At 42.9% G+C, this 19,473-nt stretch overlaps 2 protein-coding genes across 2 annotated transcripts in view; both read left to right on the top strand.

Moving 5' to 3' along the window:
- The window catches only part of LOC147900987 (uncharacterized), a 594,828-nt gene that overhangs the window by 504,748 nt on the left and 70,607 nt on the right, over positions 1 to 19,473 (top strand). The window contains exons 20-21 of the mRNA XM_087376414.1: positions 10,777 to 10,845; positions 10,988 to 11,053. Coding sequence (XP_087232540.1) covers positions 10,777 to 10,845; positions 10,988 to 11,053 — 135 coding nt within the window. The remainder of the gene's footprint in view (positions 1 to 10,776; positions 10,846 to 10,987; positions 11,054 to 19,473) is intronic.
- The window catches only part of LOC147900988 (uncharacterized), a 31,721-nt gene continuing 30,571 nt past the window's right edge, over positions 18,324 to 19,473 (top strand). The window contains exon 1 of the mRNA XM_087375673.1: positions 18,324 to 19,068. Coding sequence (XP_087231799.1) covers positions 18,324 to 19,068 — 745 coding nt within the window. The remainder of the gene's footprint in view (positions 19,069 to 19,473) is intronic.

The raw sequence follows: 19,473 nt of genomic DNA on the forward strand, positions 1-19,473 counted from the left end.
TCAGGGTATCTTCCCACAGATTAGACATTGAGGCCGGCAGGATGCGTCGTACAGCTACCGGACATAGACCCAGGCGAGAGACTAGGATATGCCCTTGTTGCGCTATGGGGGAGGTGGAGACTGAGGAGCACTTTGTTTGCAAATGCCCTTTATATTATGAGATCCGTGGCAGATTTCACTGTTTATTTGGGCATGGATTTGGACCTCTCTCTCGGATTATGGAGTATGAGGATCAGTATTGCTTAGCGTTGTTCATCAAGGAGATCACTAGATACAGAGAGAGATTCCTCAGAGAGCACCGTCGCATCCCTGCCAGAGACCTGGTTATTCATGAGGAGCAGGACGAGGCGCAAGACCATGAGCACAGAGATAGCCCATCTTGCCAGAGAGCACCGATGGTTCCACCCCGAGGATGTACATATGACATGATCCGGTAGCACCGCAGGATGATCTTACACAGAGGCCGTACCCGTCGCTTTATTTCTAGACGACGGAGGATGATGGCAGATTTTCGGAGGAGATTGCTCCATGCAAACTTGGCACCGCCAGCAGCCCACTTGACACTTGCCCAGATCTTCACACTCATGGTAGGAGGCATGGTCGATGGCCATGACTTCCATCATTTCTTTGGATCACAGACCCCTTAGGGAAGACGATGTTCCTCATATTTCATATTTTACATTTTGTATCTAGGCATTTTTGGTACTCTATTTCATTTCATTTTGTATCTAGGATTTTTGTAGCCATTTTTGGCATCTTAGCTGTATTACGATGAGGCCACCTAGTTGGCGCATCGTTGATGATGTATTTTCCTTTCGGATGATTTCGTGTCCCATAGGCCATGTATGGCCTTCCGTGGACCTTTAATAAAATTTCTTTCTTTCTTTCTTTCTCTCTCTCTCTCTTTATATATATATATATGTGTGTGTGTGTGTGTGTATGTATGTATGTATGTATATATGTAGAGAGAGAGAGAGAGAGAGAGAAAAAAGATTTATTAACATCTTCGGGAGGCCTCGTGGGCCTATGAGACAAATTACATAGCAAAAGAGAAATATAGTTACATCTTTGAATCTCAAAGAGTCGAGGAGTGCAGATGGTAGCTCATCTCAAGATTATTTAGCACACATCTATATTCATTAGTCGGTTTATTACTAAGAGTTTTAAGGTTAGATTTGAAATCTTTAATTAATGCTATTCCATCTCAATGAACCGCCCATTTTTCAACTTTCCACGTGTCCTTCACTTTAATAAGTTCAGTGTTCCTTTTTTTGAGCTGAGTTGGTGTGAGCTCTTTAGATATTCAAATCCTTGTATCCTTCAACTTATTTGCCTGTTGGAGAATGTAGACTCTTCCTTCCCTTTCCTTGAAGTAAACCTACACTTTTGTTCTGTGTTGAGTGATATAGATAATGTGGTCTCCATCCCATTCAATTTGTGGTATATTCGTCTTGAGTCATGAGATTCTTTTTTTTTTTTTCCAAGAAAGAGACTTCTATTAAGTAAGAGAAAAAACCCATGAGAGCAAGCTCAAAGCGGAATACATCATGATTTGAATAAACCCCCTCAGAATGAGGTGGAAAACAACCAAGGCTGAGGTTGAAAGTGCCACCTCAACCCTATAGGAGTCTCAGAGAAGAAAGGAGAATCCGTCCATTCCTTAAAGAAAGAAACCCTCCTAGATGAGGCTGCATAGGAGTCTCCCTGCATACTCGTCCATACGGCCATCAAGGTATGTATGGTGTTTGTCTAGATACTAGCCAATGTGTGTGAGGGATGACAAAATCATACAAGCAGTATCTTGTACAGATTAGTCATCAAAGATCTCTATCTGATTCTGAACAGCATTTATTATCTTGTGCTTCCTCTATAATTGATGCCAATGACAAACGCAAGCTGTCTAAATGGCAGATTAGGGCCAGAGTTAAACCCATGCTAGATAAGGGCTGTTCCTCTAAATCTTTTTTCCGGAACTTACATGCACATAGGCAAAGCCAATCTATCATGAGGGTAAGGAAATCAGATGGTCTCTGGACCCAATCTCTCTCTCAGCTTGAAAAACAATGTCTGGATCACTTTCAGCTCCTTTATTCTCAGCCTTCTTCTTCTGCACCTCAGGTTGCATTGGCTCGTAACAGATTTACTGAGCTTGTTTCTCCCATTGTCTCCTCGCAAAAAGCCTCAATGCTGGAAATGCCTTTTTCAGATGATGAACTGGAGGAAGCCCTTAAGCATTTGGGTAAACATAAATCCCCTGGCTGGGATGGTCTGACGGTTGAATTTTTCGAAGCCTTTTGGCCAGAAATGAAGGGTCCAATTCTGCAGTTTATTAATGCAGCATGGCAGCACCAACATCTTCCCTCAGCTTGGAAGCATGGTCTGGTGAGGCTTGTGCCCAAAAAGATTCTTTGTGAGACTATGGATGACTGGAGACCAATTACTTTGATGCCGGTGATATACAAACTGATTGCCAAAATGTTAGTACATCGGATAAAGGATATCCTTCATGATAAACTTCATCCCAGGCAATATGGTTTTGTTCCAAGACGGCATATACATGACAATATCACTAACACTCTTATTGCAATGGAATATGCTAAACATTCAGATCAAGATGTGTTGGTCATGCAGGTGGATGTGGCAAAGGCGTTTGATACAGTACAGTGGGATTATGTCTCTCAAATCATGCAAAAACTTGGTTTTGGGCCAAAGCTATCTAATGTCATATATTGGCTTTACTCAAATTCTATTGCACAATGCTTTATAGGGAAACATTTGTCTGAGTCTTGGACTCTCGAACGTTCGGTTCGACAAGGATGTCCTCTCAGTGCCTTGCTTTATGCCATCGCTTCACATCCATTGCTTCTTTATATGGATCACATGGTTGATATTGGACAGCTAGAGGGGCTTCAGATTTCTGGTTCACGACCCTTCATAGCGCAAGTCTATGCAGACGATTCATTCTTCATGCTAAAGAACAGTCCATTGGAGATTCGCCTATTGATGGATACCCTTTCAGATTTTGGGTTGGCAGCTGGTCTTAAAATTAATTTTCAGAAATCAAAACTCATGCCTCTCAAGCTTTGTGATTGGCATGCTATTCTGTGGCCAGGCCAGATTATTCAACCGGAAAATATAGTTAGACATTTGGGTTATCCTATTGGCTGGAAAATCAGTAATAAGCAACAAATGTTATGGGTGTTCAACAAAATTCAGGACAAATTACAATATTGGAAGATTTCCACATGGCCTCTGCATGTACGGATTCGAATTGTCCAGTCTATTGTTCTAGCTTATGTCCAGTTCTACCTTCCTCTATTACATTGGTCATCTCGAGATCTCTCATCCTTTATGTCTCAAGCCATGGAGATTTTTTGGAAAACCAAGCTTCATAAAAAAGCTTTACGGTTGCTCAAAATGGACTTGCTTTGCTCACCCAGAATGCATGGTGGTTTGAATATAATAAACATCAAATATCATGTGTTGGCAAGAAAGATCACTATGCTCAAAACATTCTTTCAACAAGAGCAGCCTTGGTCTATTATGCTAGCAATTTTGTGTGGTCAGATGCGCACACAAGCTTATGGACATTGGATAGTAGATCCATCGGAAGTAGTACTTGGAAAATTTCAAGGTAAAATCCCTGCTTGTCCATTTTCCAATTCCTTGATTCAGGATTGGAAGCAAGTACTCTCTCACATCAAATGGTCTCCTCATCCTGCTTCTCTAGCTTCATCACTCAGATTGGAGAGTATTCATTGGAGTGCTGTGTTTTCCTCTCCCCTTGCTGTTCAACAACCCATCAGAGCTTACAATCTTATGAAAATGGGTATTCGGTTCATTGATGATGTTGTAGATATGCAAGGAAATCTTCTCCTTTTTCCAGCAGCATGTAGACAATACAACCTGGCAATGCATCATAGACCTATTTGGAAAGCTATTGCTGATCTCCTACTTCCTTTGGTTCCGATTCCGACATTGAATGGCAGTGACAGGCTTCAAGATTGGCACCTTCAGTCTTCAAGTTCAAGCATTTCTTCTAAGCCTTTGCAGTCATTGACATCTATACAGGCTTATAGATTAATTTTACCTCCTCCTTGGATTGCCCATCATGCTAATTCTTTATGGCATCTGAACAAATCATCAGCCTGGTGGAAAGGAAGATTGCAAATGATATGGAAGTTGAAAATGCCATTGAAGCAAAGACTATTCTTATGGAGATGTATTGTTGGTATTCTCCCAGTGGGAGTGAAATTGGCTAAACGACGAATAGCTTCACCTCTCTGTCCAAGATGTCACCTTGCATCGGAGAGTATTCCGCATCTATTGTGGTTTTGTTCATATTCCAGAGACCTTCTAGATAGAATCTCCTATTTTTTATCTCTCAGATTTCCAGCACACAGATTCTACAGGTTTTTCTGGATGTATGGCAAACTATCAGCTTCTTTGTCACAGTATTCTCTCTTCTTCCACTGGATCAGATACTGGGCCTTATGGACCCTCTGGCTGCAGCGCATCCAAGCATATCTGAATTCTCCTCTTCAGCATCCTTATGAGTTTTTCAGAGCCTCATTAAGGCAGTCTTTATATGATGCCTTACATGAGGAAGATTTGGATGTTTCTTGTATTCAACTTTTCTTTTACTGTTTCTGATGGATAGGGCTGTAGCTCTATTTTGAGCATGGCCTGGATGTAAATGAATGTTTTATAATATAAGTATCTTGGTTTTACCAAAAAAAAAAAAAAGTGTGTGAGGGATGAACCTGAGTTCCCTCCAATGCCTCTGTGCATTTGGCTCTCCAGATATGCCAGGCTACTATGCTTGCTAGAATCTCCCAACAAGTATCCATAACGGTATCCACAAAGGCATGTACAGCTGCAAAAGCAAGGTGTGGTATCACATCCAAAGAACAGGACTCAACTTGATGATGTCGAATCAAAATGGCCCGAGAGGAGTCAAGTCTCTCATAGAATACTTGAGGCCCTATAAGAGAAAGCCAAGCCACTGAGCCCCATGTCATAAAGAATAGGGAGTGGGCAAAGTGACTGAAAATCCTAGCCACCCCCATCCAAATCATCCTCGCCTGTCTGCAATCCCACAAGCAATGTTGAATAGTCTCCAAAGCAGAAAGTCAACGAGGGCAAGTAGGATCGGCTCCAAACCTGGATCTCCAAAGGTTCACTGCAATCCCACCATGGATAGAAAGCCAAAAGAAAAGAGTGATTTTTCTATTCCTGTGGGATTTCCAGAGTCTCTTCCAGAAGCACCTCTGCAAATCCGCAGTGATATCAAATGTCTCCCAATGAGAAACTCTGGAAGGTCTCCAACCTCTACTACTAAGCTGGAATCTCTTGGCATTACTGACCGTGTAACGAAAGAAGGGGATGCTCTTCTCTGGATCCCCTGCATCAATCCACTCCCACTCTCCAGGGTCCCACTACAAACTAATGGGAAATCCCTCGTAGAGCTAAAGCCTCCAAGATCCGGTGGAGAGAAGCCGGGGTTCTGGGTCGAGGAACCACTCTGAATCTAATCCCTGCACCAAAAGACCTACAACCCTGATAGGTTGAAAAGGAGACTCAAGCAAACTGTGGACTTGAGCAATCTGCCACCATGATGCACACTAAAAACCAAAGCATCCTCATGTGCATCTCGAAAGGCCAAAACCTGAAGAGAAACGCCGCCTCTCGTAAAAGTACCTGCCCAAGTGGAGCAAGTAAGTGGCATATCATCTGTGTCTACCCAATCCGCTGGAAGGGCTGCCTCAATCTGCAAGATCCTCCCTGCACTCCCTCTCAGATGTCCTGTCAACTGAGATTTGGTCTCCTCTGGAAGCCTACGGAAAGCTTTCCATGACCCCAATGATGAGGCGGGTCCCCTCTCCCTCCTGGACCACTGCATGTAGAGTGAGGCACCAAGTGGTCTGCCATGATCATCCAATATACTGTCATTACACATGATCGGTTGCCTATCAATATCTTAACGAGAGGAAGGGGGAATCCTTCGAAGAGTCCTCCTGAAAGTGGCCCATGCTTTCAGTATGGCAACCATGAGAGGGGGCGAAGGTGATCTGAGGTGTGCTACAAAGAAAATCCACCTAATACTGCTCATCCAATCTCCTCCTGAAGAAGGTGTGCACGTCTGTATGCTAAAGCATCCCTGATGGACTGATCTGGAAATCTGAAATCTCTCACCCCTTACCCCACCAATAAAGGGCTGATCTGTACAAAGAGGAAACACCTCTAATCCAAGCATCAGTAAAGCCAAAACGTAAAAGGGTGCCCTCCAAAAAACCCCAATCTACTCTGTCATAAGCTTTCTCAAAATCCAAGAGTAGAATGGCTAGATTCTGGCTGCTCTGCATGGCCCACTCTGAAGCTTCCCAAAAAGAGAAAATGTTATAAAAAATGCTTCTGCCATGCACAAATCCCATTTGACTGTCATGAATAAGATATGGGAGAAGGGGCTGCAATTGGAGGCTAATTGCCTTGGCCACAATCTTGTAACATGTCCCCAAAAGTGTGATAGGCCTCCACTGGGACACTAAATTTCTGCAGCCTCCTTTCGGGATAAGGTGGATGAGACCCTCTGTGAGCGAAGGTGCATCAAGAAAAACATGCATATCCAATTTTACCAACAAAGGGATGCTCTACCAAATAACCTGTCTAGCATCCTCTCTATCCTATGTGTCAGGATGTGCAGTAAGAAGGGGGCATAAAGATCTGAAGCTATGTGCATGACATCATCTGGATCTATCTGTAAAACCCCATGTGAGTCAATAAGCTAAGATACACTCTCTCTACTATGTCTAGGGCTAAGAGTAGAGAAACAAGTGTTTATTGACTCTACCACCCATCTGAATCCAGAAGGGGTCCCATGCATGAAAGGCATACTCTGCTCTCTGATCAAGCAATATCTGCTTATGAGCCCTTACTGCAGCAAGGCGCTCCCGAATCCAAGCATCTGAAGGCCGTTTCTGATCTTCCCTCTACAAAGCTGCCAATTGTTGGCGAACACTAATCTCACGTCTGAGAATAACTCGTCTCCTGGTACAAGCAACTGAGTGGTAGAAGTCGCTAATACCAGAAAGGACAGTAGCTACATGTGATGGAGATGGCTACCCACCTTGGACATGAGAAACCCATATCTGCAGGGCTGCCTCTGTAAGGTCCTCCTCTGTGTACAAGCATATGGAATCCTGATGCTGGCAGACCGGCCTCTCAAGTGAGGCTCTGAGATAGCCAGCACAACAGGAAAGTGGTCTGAAGTGGAAACCCCAGCAGCAATGCATACTGATCCACCTCTGTCTAGTGCCCAATCATCTACATAGAATCTTTCAATGCGTGCATGAATAGGCATCTGTTGCCTCCTGTTCGACCAAGAGAACAGGAGGGATTGTGGTTGAATAACAAAGGCATTGTCCAACCATCTCTGCCATAGTTATCTATATATACTTGGTTGGGTGATATAGATAATGTAGTCCCCCTTGCTTTGGAGATGACGGTTATGTTTTTGCAAGCCCACAAGGGGGATCTATTAGGTGGTCAGTTCTTGCACTTGCCCCTTCTAGGAGTTTGATTTTGCATCAATAAGGAAGGAAAGATGGTCCCAAGCTTTGTTCAATTGAATGATGTAGGATTGGATTTATAGTTTGACGGAGGTGTGGATGGGCCCACAGGGGGTGGACATTTGGCTCAAACATGGCAACTCAGCTACTTTCAAGCTAGATTTCCCCCATAAGAGACCTGGCATAGGATATGCCACTGGCATCATCTACCTCGGACCAGAGATACTTTACTCACAAGTCACACATTGGTACCTATACTAATGTGCAGTCAAATTGGGCCCAGATTGAGGCATCCTTCATGATGCAATGGAACCTAAATATTGGTTATGCCTTTGATTCGGTGACTCACGGATGCAAATTACTCTCCCTTCAAACCCCCTTTGGAATATCAGAATTTTTTTCCAGCCACACATGCTCCTTTTCACAAGAGAGATCTGTTTGCTCAAGTATCTTCTCCATGTTGTATGTGGAGCCTGATCCTTTTTTCATAGGTTGTTATTTGGACGTGCTTTGGATCCAAGCGTCTTTATACCCATTATATGAAGGGGGCACAATGCCCCCCATACTATTGTTGCGGGGAGTACCAAGGGGGGCCAAAAATACATGAAAATTGGTGTATAAATTGTGTGGTCACAAATGGTAAACATGCATTTTGCATAGCATAAGAGTAGTAATTAATGTCCAACCTCACACCAATAAGGGCCAATGCTTTCTCCCTAGATGATGTGACTTCTCCACGAGGACGAGGCTCCATGGTATCAAATCTATCTGAGGTAGTGAAGCGGTGGACTAGTAGCTCCCACAAGTAGAAATCTCACGGGTAGAAGTGGCGAATGGAGCAGCAAATCGTGGGCACCCGCATATCAGGGGCACCCGCAAATTAGGGGTAAAGTGAGGGTAGCTCAGCTCAGTAAATCATGCACATTTGGAGAGGGGCAATGAGCAGCAGCAATGATGCACATTTCTTCTTTTTTTCAAGAAAAATGATGCGCATTTCGAGTCAATAAGCAGCTGCAATTGGCACAACAATCGATGGAAGGGGCAGATGCAAATGGCGCGATAATTGAGGGAAGGGGAGGCTGCAAGTGGCACGGCGATCGAGGCTGGAGCAGCTACTGTTGCAAGCTATATGGGCAGACTAGTGGGCAGATTGTACAACTCACCAGTCCGTACAATCCATACGCCTTGTACGGCTATTTGCAGGCTGGTATAACGGGCGTGTATACGGGCTAATGGGGCTGTTGATGGCGGGTTAATAGAGCTGTTGATGGCGAGGCATTCCAGACTAATCCTTCAATAGCTTCAGACAATGGTGAGGCTAAGGGAAGGGAGCTCTACCTTGGAGGAGAGGGTAGCTTCCATTTGCGGGCTTCTCTCATCCTCTAGGTAGAGCAAGAAGAAAGGGAAGGTAGGAAGGAAGGCTCTGATATCATGAAGGCACATGGTGGAGAGAGAAAGAGGATAGGCTAGGGAGAGAGATAATTATACTTAAAGAGAGACATAACAAAATGGAAATGAAATAGCCCTCTGAATGTGGTCTCTATACAGAGGGGGTGTAATCAGAGCCCCCATGGTTGGAAGAAGAGGCACTGGAGCTCTGAGAGTGGGAAAGAACTTCCCGTTGCTGTCTTGATTGTGGTGGCTCTCCATCCGAGATGATAGTGATGTCTGGGCCAAGATGGGGATGCTGGGTTGCTGAATGCATCACTGATGAAGTAGGCACTGATGATGGAGTAGGCAGCAGTGATGATGAAGTGGGGCCCCGCTAATGAAGTGGGGCCCCGCTGATGAAGGAGTCGGCACTGTTGATGAAGTCGGCTGTATGGACTTACTACTAACTACAGCAAATCACGGGAGTAGCACCAGTTGCAGCCACACTGCATTATCATCATATCCCGAAACCCATGCAAATGTATCTACAATCTCAAGAAAATATCTACATCAGTGTAGAGTCCTTTATGAGAGTGTCCAGAAATCAAAGCCACCACCCATGAGCTAAGTACATAGCTATGCACCTACCCATCAGCATGCAACAAGTGAGAAACATATTTACAAATTTATCCACACAGCGTTTTTGCGAGACATGGCCCGCAGGCTCCTTCTATGTTCTCACATAGAGAGGCATCCGTTTGTATAGTCTACCATTGTGGTTGTTAGCCCCTGTTCTAGAGACTCTCTAGGCAGTATGCTTGGAGCTCAAGAAACAGGTTGGCCCCTTTCAGACAGCTTTTGTTTCATTTTCCTATGGTCAGAACCTTCTTGGTTTTGCTGATTTTTATGGTGGTTTTTGTCAAGCATTAATAGAAGTTCATTTTCCTAGAAAAAAAAAGGGATAAAAAAGGAGTCATGCAATTGAGAAAGAGAGAGAGACAGACAGACAGACAGAAAGAAACAAAGATATATCAACCTCTGCAGAAGCCGTCACAGTTCTATGAGACAAAGTACACATCCAAAAAAGGAACACCCTTGCATATTTGAGTGTCAGAGAGAGTCAAGGAGTGCACAAAACATCTCAGCTCGAATTATTTTAGCACACTCCTAAAGTCTTATACTATTGTCAAGTGGACTTCATTACATAATTTTTAGACTGAGAGTCTGTGTCTAGGATTTGAAGTCTCTGATTAGTGCTATACCATCTTGATAAACAGCCCATCTTCCTTCCCACAGATAGAGAGAGAGAGAGAGACCATTGTGGGAGTAGAGGAGTATGGAGAAGGAGAAATGCGTCTTGAGTTATGACCTCAGCCACCTTGTAAGAGACCTTATAAGAGTTGTCCACCTTGTACCTCCTCATGTCCACCTTGCATCTCTCTCCTTATGTCTGTCTCATATCCACCTTGCCTCGCGAGTCTAGTGCACATCATTGCATGAACTTGTGTTCTAACTATCAAGTTTTCTTGGGACCACAAAAGTCCTCATTTGTCTAGCCATGTCTTCTAATTGCTAATATCCTTTCTTATGGAATGCATCAAACTTTCATGGTAGTTGAATATTTGTGATGTTCTTGTGTTACCTGCAGTTGTTTGACTTTTCAATTGTAGTAGGATTACCAAAAGATGCATCAAATTGGGACGGGTATTACAAATGACATGCTCTTTCAGTAATTTAATGGGGCTGCATTCCATAATTCTTTATTTTGAGCTGCCAGATAACAATATTACTATTATTTTATGGAGTAAAAGACATCACATGAGCATATCTCCTGCAGGAAAAAGTTTTGGCAGGAGCTACAGCCCATGGATACTTATATTTTTGGAGGGTTCCAGAAGCAAAACCGGTACACTAGAATTCCCAGCCTCACTTAAAATTCCAACCATCATAAAAACTTCAAACACTTTTCACAGTTCTAAAATGTTTATATATATTACTGTTAGGTTTTGACACGAATTGCACAATCTCATATGTTTCTTTTGGTACAGATTTTTGAGATTCCACTTGGCCACTTGGCTCAACCAGGCCCTATGTGCACAGATGCAGAGAACCAGGTGTTTATAAATGTCATGACCCTTTTTTGTTGTGCAAAATATTCTTCTTTTTTTTTTTTTGCAAAAAAGAGACTTCTATTAAGTAAGAAAGAAACTCGCTAGAGCAAGCTCTGTGCGGAAATATAACATGCTAAGCATGTAATAAAAAACTCCTCATAAAAATGAGGTAGAAAGAAACCAAGGCTGAGGCTGATAATGCCAGCTCAACCCTGTAGAAGTCTCAGCAAAGAAGGGAGAGTCTCTCCAATCCCTGAGAAAAGTAATTCTCTTGGAGGAGGCTGCTCGCCCATATGGCCATCAGAGTGTGTACCGTATCTGTCCAAGTACTGGCCAAGATCTGAGAAGGGTGAATCTGAGAACCCTCCATAGCCTCAGTGCATCTGGCTCTCCAAATATGCCATGCTGCAATGCTAGCTAAAACCTCCCATGGAGAGTCAACCAAGGAATGAGCATCCCCTAAAGAGAGTGGCCGGAACATCCTCTAGAGAGCACGACTCCACAAGGTGTCGTCGGATGTGAAGAGCCCAAGAGGAGTCATGTCTCTCAAAGAAAACCTGGGGCCCTGAAAGAGTGAGCCAAGCCACTGATCCCCAGGTCATATAGAAGGGGAGGCGAAAAAAAGTGCTGAAAAGTCTTGCAATCCCCTTCCATACGATTCTCGCCTATCTGCAATCCCAAAGGCAGTGCTGAATTGTCTCCGAAGCAGAAAGGCAACGAGAGCAAGTAGGGTCGCCCCAAACCTGGATCTCCATTGGTTCACTGCTATCCCACCATGAATAGAAAGCCAAAAGAAGAGAGTGCTTTTTCTATTCCGGTGGGATTTCCAGAGCCTCTATAGAAATCTGAAAATTCTCTCAATAAGGAGCTCTGGTGGGCCTCCAACCCCTACAACTGAGCTGGAATTTCCTGGCATTACTGACCGTGTAACGAAAGAAGGGGATGCCCTTCTCTCGGTGCCCTTCATCTATCCACTCCCATTCCCCAGGGTCCCACTGCAAAAACTTAATTCATAGAGCCACAACCTCCATGAGCCCAAGGCGATAAGTAGCAGGTCAAGATCGGTTGGGATCCAAGTACCACTGTGAAAGAGAGCCATGCTCCATGAAGCCCACTATCCTGACTGGCTGAAACGGTACCTCCAACAAAATACCGTTTGTGGATCTGGACAGCCTGCCCCCCGAAGAAACATCAAAGACTAGGGCATCCTTGTGTGTGTTATGTAAAGCAATCACCTGCAAAGGAATTCCCAATCTGGAAAATGCCCCCATCCAGGTGGAACAAGTAATAGGCATGTCATCTGTGTCTACCCAATCCAAGGGCAAGGCTGCATCAATCTGTTGGACTCTCCCTGCACTCCCTCTGAGATTATGAGCCATCTGGGCCTATCGGTTTGTAGGAGTGCAAAATATTTTCATTCTTTCCATGGTAATACATACTACAAATCCATGTGTTTACTTCAAAAATCTGTACGTGTGATAAAATGCTTTTATGTCTACCTCATGTACCTTCTAAATGTTGCTTTTGTTTTTCCTTGTGAATGGATTCAGCACTTTCTTTCATTCCCACATGATGTATTTTGTACTGGTTTGGAAATTTCTACTTCCTTCTTAGAAAAATAAAAAATAAAAGTGCACACAATATAGAGCATGTGATATAGAGTGTGCAATATAGGGTGTTGTTACATGAGAGTGAAAAAACATTGGCTAAGTACCTTTGTAGTGTTAGAAAATGGAGTCAAGATGAGTCAGTTTGGTGTGTTCTAGTGAGTTCTAGTCTAGTGTGTCCTATGGATGCAACGTGTCACATTGGGAGTTATCCCATGTGCATTGGTATTCATATGTGTGTGTGTGCTCTATATAAGAGCTGTACTTGTTAGTGTCAAATCAAGTATTAAGCCTACAAGCTCTTTGGTCTACATGTGAGTACTTTCATTTTGTTCACTGCTCTTGCTATTTCATTTCCAATTCATTATGTCTCTTTTTGAGTATCATTATCTCTCTCCCTAGCTTACCCTCTCTCTCTCTCTCTCCCTCTCTACCATGCACCTTCATGTGGTATCAGAGCCTCCTTTCCCTTCTTCATGCTCAATCTAGAGGATGAGGGAAGCCCACAAATGGAAGCCATCCTCTCCTCCATGATTGAGCTCCCTTAAATCTCCTTTCTCCCCATCTTGTTCTCCATGATTGTCCTCCATGCTGAGATCTAAGAAAAACAGTCAACACTATTTTTTAACCTAAAAGTCGAGTTTTGAAATTTTAGGTTGAATACTCGGTATTTTTTGGGACTTTCAGGATTAGAGGGCTCTTGAGTGTTGCTAGTACACTTTCTTGCAACAAATTTTGAAAAGCCATAAATTTTTAAAAATCCTATTTTTTTAGTTTAGTGCATATGATAGCATCCAAAACTGAAAACAATCAAAGTAGTATGTGCGCATGTGAGCATAGTGACTACGTAGTGGAAGCATGTACGATGTACAACTTACGTGATCTTGTATATAACGTGGTTTTTCCCCTCTTAAGTTGTGGGTCATCCTTCACCTTTGGGAATGAAACCCAGAAGATAGGCTAAAGGGAAGCGAAAGAAAATTTGCAAAAATTAAAGTCCACCTGGATCAAAGACTGGTTGATCGAATGATGACTGCGTGGAGAACTTTGTGTATGGTTGCATGCTGAACATGTCAAAGTTGAACATGTTATAAGTCATTGTGGATTGTAGCTGCTCTGTGGAAGAGGCATCCAGATGTGAAGCTAGTCGATGTAGCTATGCCAATGTGATCCGATAGGTTATGACATACAAGAGTGTCACCAATCCAAAAGAACTGACAGCAATGTCAGAAGTATGCTACAGTAGAGTAATCTCTATCATATGTTGCAGGGTCATAGAAGACTGCATAGTCAGTGTAGAGATACTATGGCTCCGTACAGTACCGTCCCTTCGTATCAAATCAGCCTCTCTTTTTCGTACATTTCTGCTTATACTCTCTGTTTCAGTATTTCGTACGGGTCAGTCTTCTTCATATCTCCGTACAGGGCCACCGTACGTCCGTACATCCCTTCCTCCTCCGTACAGCTATAGCCCCGTCGTTTCTCCTCACCCCCTCTGTTCCGTACAGTTTTGACAGTTCATCTGTGTCAATTTTCCGTTCTGTTCTGTTGCCTTTCCGTACATCTGTACGTACCTCACTCCGGTGTTCCTCCCGTACAGTTTCTGCCTGCTCCTCCTTTCGTCAGTATAGTGCTGCAGCCCTCTCTTTCTCTCATCGTTTGATATTGGTTGAATCCCTCAGCCTCCATGGCAGAAGCAAACAAATATTATGTCAAGAGAGCACTCTCTCCTGAACCCAAACGACAAGCACGGGAAACCTCTCCCTCCATAGCTCCTTCTTCTGAAGATGCTTCATATGTGTTTGATATGTTGAATGAGGATTTTCAACAAAGTAGAAGGGAATGGATTCAACCTGCTTCGGAACTCACTTACAAAATGAAGTTGCCTTCTCTTGTGCATCCTTTGAAGAAGCTCTCTCAAACTGCAGTGATCATCTTTTTACCAGGCAAAATTCCCTCTGCTAATGATGTGGGACAATGGGTGAATTCTCTCCTAGGTGGATGCTATGTAGAAGGAGTCTATTTTGCCTCCCGAGGATTTTATGAAGTACATCTTTTGGATGCCCTGACAAAACAAAAGATGTTGGAAATGTCTCCTTTATTTTTTGGTCGACAAATGGTGCATATTATGCCCTGGTCCCCTAATAAGGACTATCAGAATCTCATTAAGCATCACTGCCCAGTATGGGTTGAAGTGGTTGATTTTCCAGATTACATGAGAAAAGAGCTTCCAGGTTTAGCTATGACATTGGGACAAGTGATCTGTCCTCCTCGTCCCACAGGTAATAAAAATCGTTTTTGCATCTTGTGGGATACTGATAGACCGACCCCCTCCTCTATCGCAGTTGAGATTGAGGGTGTTAATTTGGGAAAAAAATATTTCACTTTAAAATGGGGCATTTTTGCTGGAGCTTGTTTTTCTTGTCACAAGTTTGGGCATCTTGCTTCAGAGTGTCCCTCTATCCTTCATCCACCTCCTCCAGCAGCTATCCCTCTGCCATCAAATAAAGGAGGTCAGAAGACATATGTTGAAAAGATTGAAGTTAAAGGAGCAAAGCCTTCATTTCATACAGGGACCCAGGCCATTTCAGCTCCAAATAAGGATAAAGGAAAAAGCAAGTTAGGGGAAAATAACCCATCTTCTCATGAGGGATGGCAGACTGCAAAGAAGACGGTGCCCCTCAAACAAAGACCTCTCCAATCTCGTAATTGGGATGCCTCTACTCCTTCTCCAGGACAATCTTCTACCTCTCCAAGCAACCCCATCTCAAAGGCATGGGTTAATGCAGTCAAGAAGGGTCTTCCCCTTTGTGAAGAAGATGATATTATCAGGGAATTGGATGCTGAGGGTCAGCAAGACCCTGTGGCAATGGCAGAGGCTTGAGGCCTCCTGTACTTTTTGAAGACAGATCATCTCTTGTATATATTTTCATGCGTGCTTCTCTTAAATGTTTTTCCTACAATATACAGGGTCTCTGCAACCAGAATAAATGGAGGCTTTTATGGCATTATATAAATACAACTCATCCGGATGTTGTGTGTCTACAAGAGCATAATCAGCATTTTTTGGCTGGCCAGCATGGGTTTTTTTCTGGATATGATATATTTTATTCAGGATCTGGACAGTTCTCTGGGCTGTGCATTTTAGCCAGACATGATTTGCAACCCTTGATAGCATATAATGATCTTGGTGGAAGATGGATGATTATCCAATGTATGATTAATGGAGAGATTTTTGAGATAGGATCTTTGTATGCTTCTCAAAATTCAGCATCAAGAGCTCAAATGTGGAACTCCATCAAGCAATATCCTTGGTCTTCAAATGCATTACTTTGTGGTGATTTCAACAATTCTCCTCACTGGAAGGACAACACTACACATAAATCCCATATGCTGCCTTCTGAAATTCAGCAATGGGAACATATGACATCATCTCTACAATTTGCAGATATATGGACAGCAACTCTCCCATCAGTTTTGGGATTTACATATCATCATAATGCTTTCACAGAATATTGGGCCAGGCTTGATAGATTTTATCTTCTTCATGCTCAGCAATATGATGAATATACATGTCAAATGCGGACTGATTATTCACAGCAATTATCTGATCATACTCCACTATGGCTCATTCTTTCCTTTGGTATGCCTTTGGATGACTTGCAGCCCTCTTCAGTCAGAAATTTACAGGTTAATCAATTATATCTATCTCATGAAAATTTCCAGCATATGATCAGATTGGCTTGCAGGCCATTGCTTTCCCACGCTCAGGAGGATCTGGACTTTGCTTGGACCTCTTTCATACATCGCATTCAAAATGTCATTAAGGAATATGGAAGATGGTACCTGGCAGAAACCAGACAACATATCCAGTGGGCAAAATCATACAAGCAATATTTGGTACAGATTAGTCATCAAAGATCTCTATCTGATTCAGAGCAGCATTTATTGTCTTGTGCTTCCTCCATAATTGATGCCAATGATAAACACAAGTTGTCCAAATGGCAGATCCGGGCCAGAGCTAAACCTATGCTAGATAAGGGCTGTTCCTCGAAATCTTTTTTCCGGAACTTACATGCACATAGACAAAGCCAATCTATTATGAGGGTCAGGAAACCAGACGGCCTTTGGACCCAGACTCTATCTCAGCTAGAAAAGCAATGTTTGGATCATTTCCAGCTTCTCTTTTCTCAGCCATCATCTTCTACACATCAGGTTATTTCAGCCCATAACAAATTTACTACGTTTGTTTCTCCTATTGTCTCATTGCACAAAGCCTCAATGCTGGAAATGTCTTTTTCGGATGTTGAATTGGATGAAGCTCTTAGGCATTTGGGTAAACATAAATCCCCTAGTTGGGATGGTCTGACGGTTGAATTTTTTGAAGCCTTTTGGCCTGAACTGAAGGGTCCAATTCTACAGTTTATAAATGTAGCCTGGAAGCTTCAACTTCTTCCCTCAGCTTTTGCAAGCATGGTCTGGTTAAGCTTGTGCCCAAAAAACCTCTATGTGAGACTATGGACGACTGGAGACCCATCACTTTGATGCCGGTTATATACAAACTGATTGCCAAGATGTTGGTACATCGGATAAAGGATATCCTTCATGAAGGCCTTCATCCCAGGCAATATGGTTTTGTTCCTAGACGGCACATACATGACAATATCTCTAACACTATCATCGCAATGGAATATGCAAAATATTCAGAACAGGATGTGTTGGTCATGTAGGTGGATGTGGATAAGGCTTTTGATACAGTACAATGGGATTATGTTTCTCAAATCATGTTAAAACTTGGTTTTGGGCCAAAGCTAGTTAATGTCATATATTGGCTTTACTCAGATTCCACTGCTCAATGCTTTATTGGTAATCATTTGTCTGAGTCTTGGACTCTCGAACGCTCAGTTCGACAGGGATGCCCTCTCAGTGCTTTGCTCTATGCCATTGCTTCACACCCTTTGCTACTTTATATGGATCACATGGTTGATACTGGACAGCTAGAGGGGCTTCAGATTTCTGGTTCACGCCCCTTCCTTGCACAGGCTTATGCAGATGATTCATTCTTCATGCCAAAGAATAGTTCTTTGGAGATTCGCCTCTTGATGGATACCCTTTCAGAATTTGGGCTAGCAGCTGGTCTTAAAATTAATTTTCAGAAATCAAAACTCTTGCCACTCAAGCATTGTGACGGGCATGCTATCTTGTGGCCAGGCCAGATTGTTTATCCCGAAAATATAGTAAGACATTTGGGCTATCCCATTGGCTGGAAAATCAGCAATAAGCAACAAATGTCCTGGGTGGCAAACAAAATTCAGAACAAATTAGAATATTGGAAGATCTCCACTTGGCCTCTGCATGTACGGCTTCGAATTGTCCAGTCTATTGTTCTAGCTTATGTCCAGTTCTATCTTCCTCTATTACACTGGTCATCTCGAGATCTCACTTCCTTTATGTCTCAAGCCATGGAGATTTTTTGGAAAACAAAGCTTCATAAAAAAGCTTTACGGCTGCTCAAAATGGATTTGCTCTGCTCACCAAGGATGCATGGTGGTTTGAATATAATCAACATCAAATTTCATGTGTTGGCAAGAAAGATCACTATGCTCAAGACTTTTTTTGAACAACAGCAGCCTTGGTCTATCATGTTGGCAATTTTGTGTGGACATATGAGCACTAATGTTTATGGACACTGGCTAGTTGATCCATCGGAAGTGGTGCTTGGCAAATTGCAAGGTAAAATTCCTCGTTGTCCATTCTCTAATTCCTTGATTCAGGACTGGAAGCAAGTACTCTCTCACATCAAATGGTCTCCCCATCCTGCTTCTTTAGCTTCTTCACTCAGAATGGAAAGTATTCATTGGAGTGCTGTCTTTTCCTCTCCCCTTGCTGTTCAACAACCCATCAGAGCTTACAATCTTATGAAAATGGGTATCCGGTTCATTGATGATGTAGTGGATATGCAAGGAAATATTCTCACTTTTCCAGTAGCATGTCGACGATACAATTTGGGGATACATCATCGACCCATTTGGAAAGCTATTGCTGATCTCTTACTCCCTCTGCTTCCAATTCCGACATTGAATGTCGGAGACAGGCTTCAAGATTGGCACCTTTGCTCTTCAAATACAAGCATATCCTCTAAGCCTTTGAATTTATTGACTTCTATACAGGCTTATCGTTTGATATTACCTCCTCCCTGGATTGCCCATCATGCTAATTCTCTATGGCATTTGAACAAGTCTTTAGCCTGGTGGAAAGGAAGATTGCATTTGATATGGAAATTGAAAATGCCTTTGAAGCAACGACTCTTTCTATGGCGATGTATTATTGGTATTCTTCCAGTAGGGGCGAAATTGGCTCAAAGAAGGATAGCTTCGCCCCTTTGTCCAAGATGTCATATTACATCTGAGAGTATTCCGCATTTACTGTGGTTTTGTTCATATTTCAGAGACCTCCTTGACAGAATCTCCTATTTCTTATCTCTCAGATTCCCAACTCAAAGGTTCTACAGGTTTTTCTGGATATATGGCAAACTATCAGCTTCTTTATCACAGTATTCTCTTTTCTTCCACTAGATTAGATACTGGGCTTTATGGACCCTCTGGTTACAGCGCAATCAAGCATATCTGAATTCTCCACTGCAGCAGCCATATGAGTTCTTTCGAGCCTCATTGCGGCAGTCTTATATGATGCCTTACATGAGGAAGATTTAGATCTTTCTTGTATTCAGCTTTTCTTTTACTGCTTTTGATGGATAGGGCTTTGGCTCTCTTTTGAGCTCTGCCCAGATGTAAATGAATGTATCATAATATAAGT

This window comes from Dipteris shenzhenensis, chromosome 6 (assembly GCF_047967505.1).
Source record: "Dipteris shenzhenensis isolate YYH24624 ecotype China chromosome 6, Dip_SZ_1.0, whole genome shotgun sequence".
In the NCBI taxonomy this organism is placed as follows: domain Eukaryota; kingdom Viridiplantae; phylum Streptophyta; class Polypodiopsida; order Gleicheniales; family Dipteridaceae; genus Dipteris; species Dipteris shenzhenensis.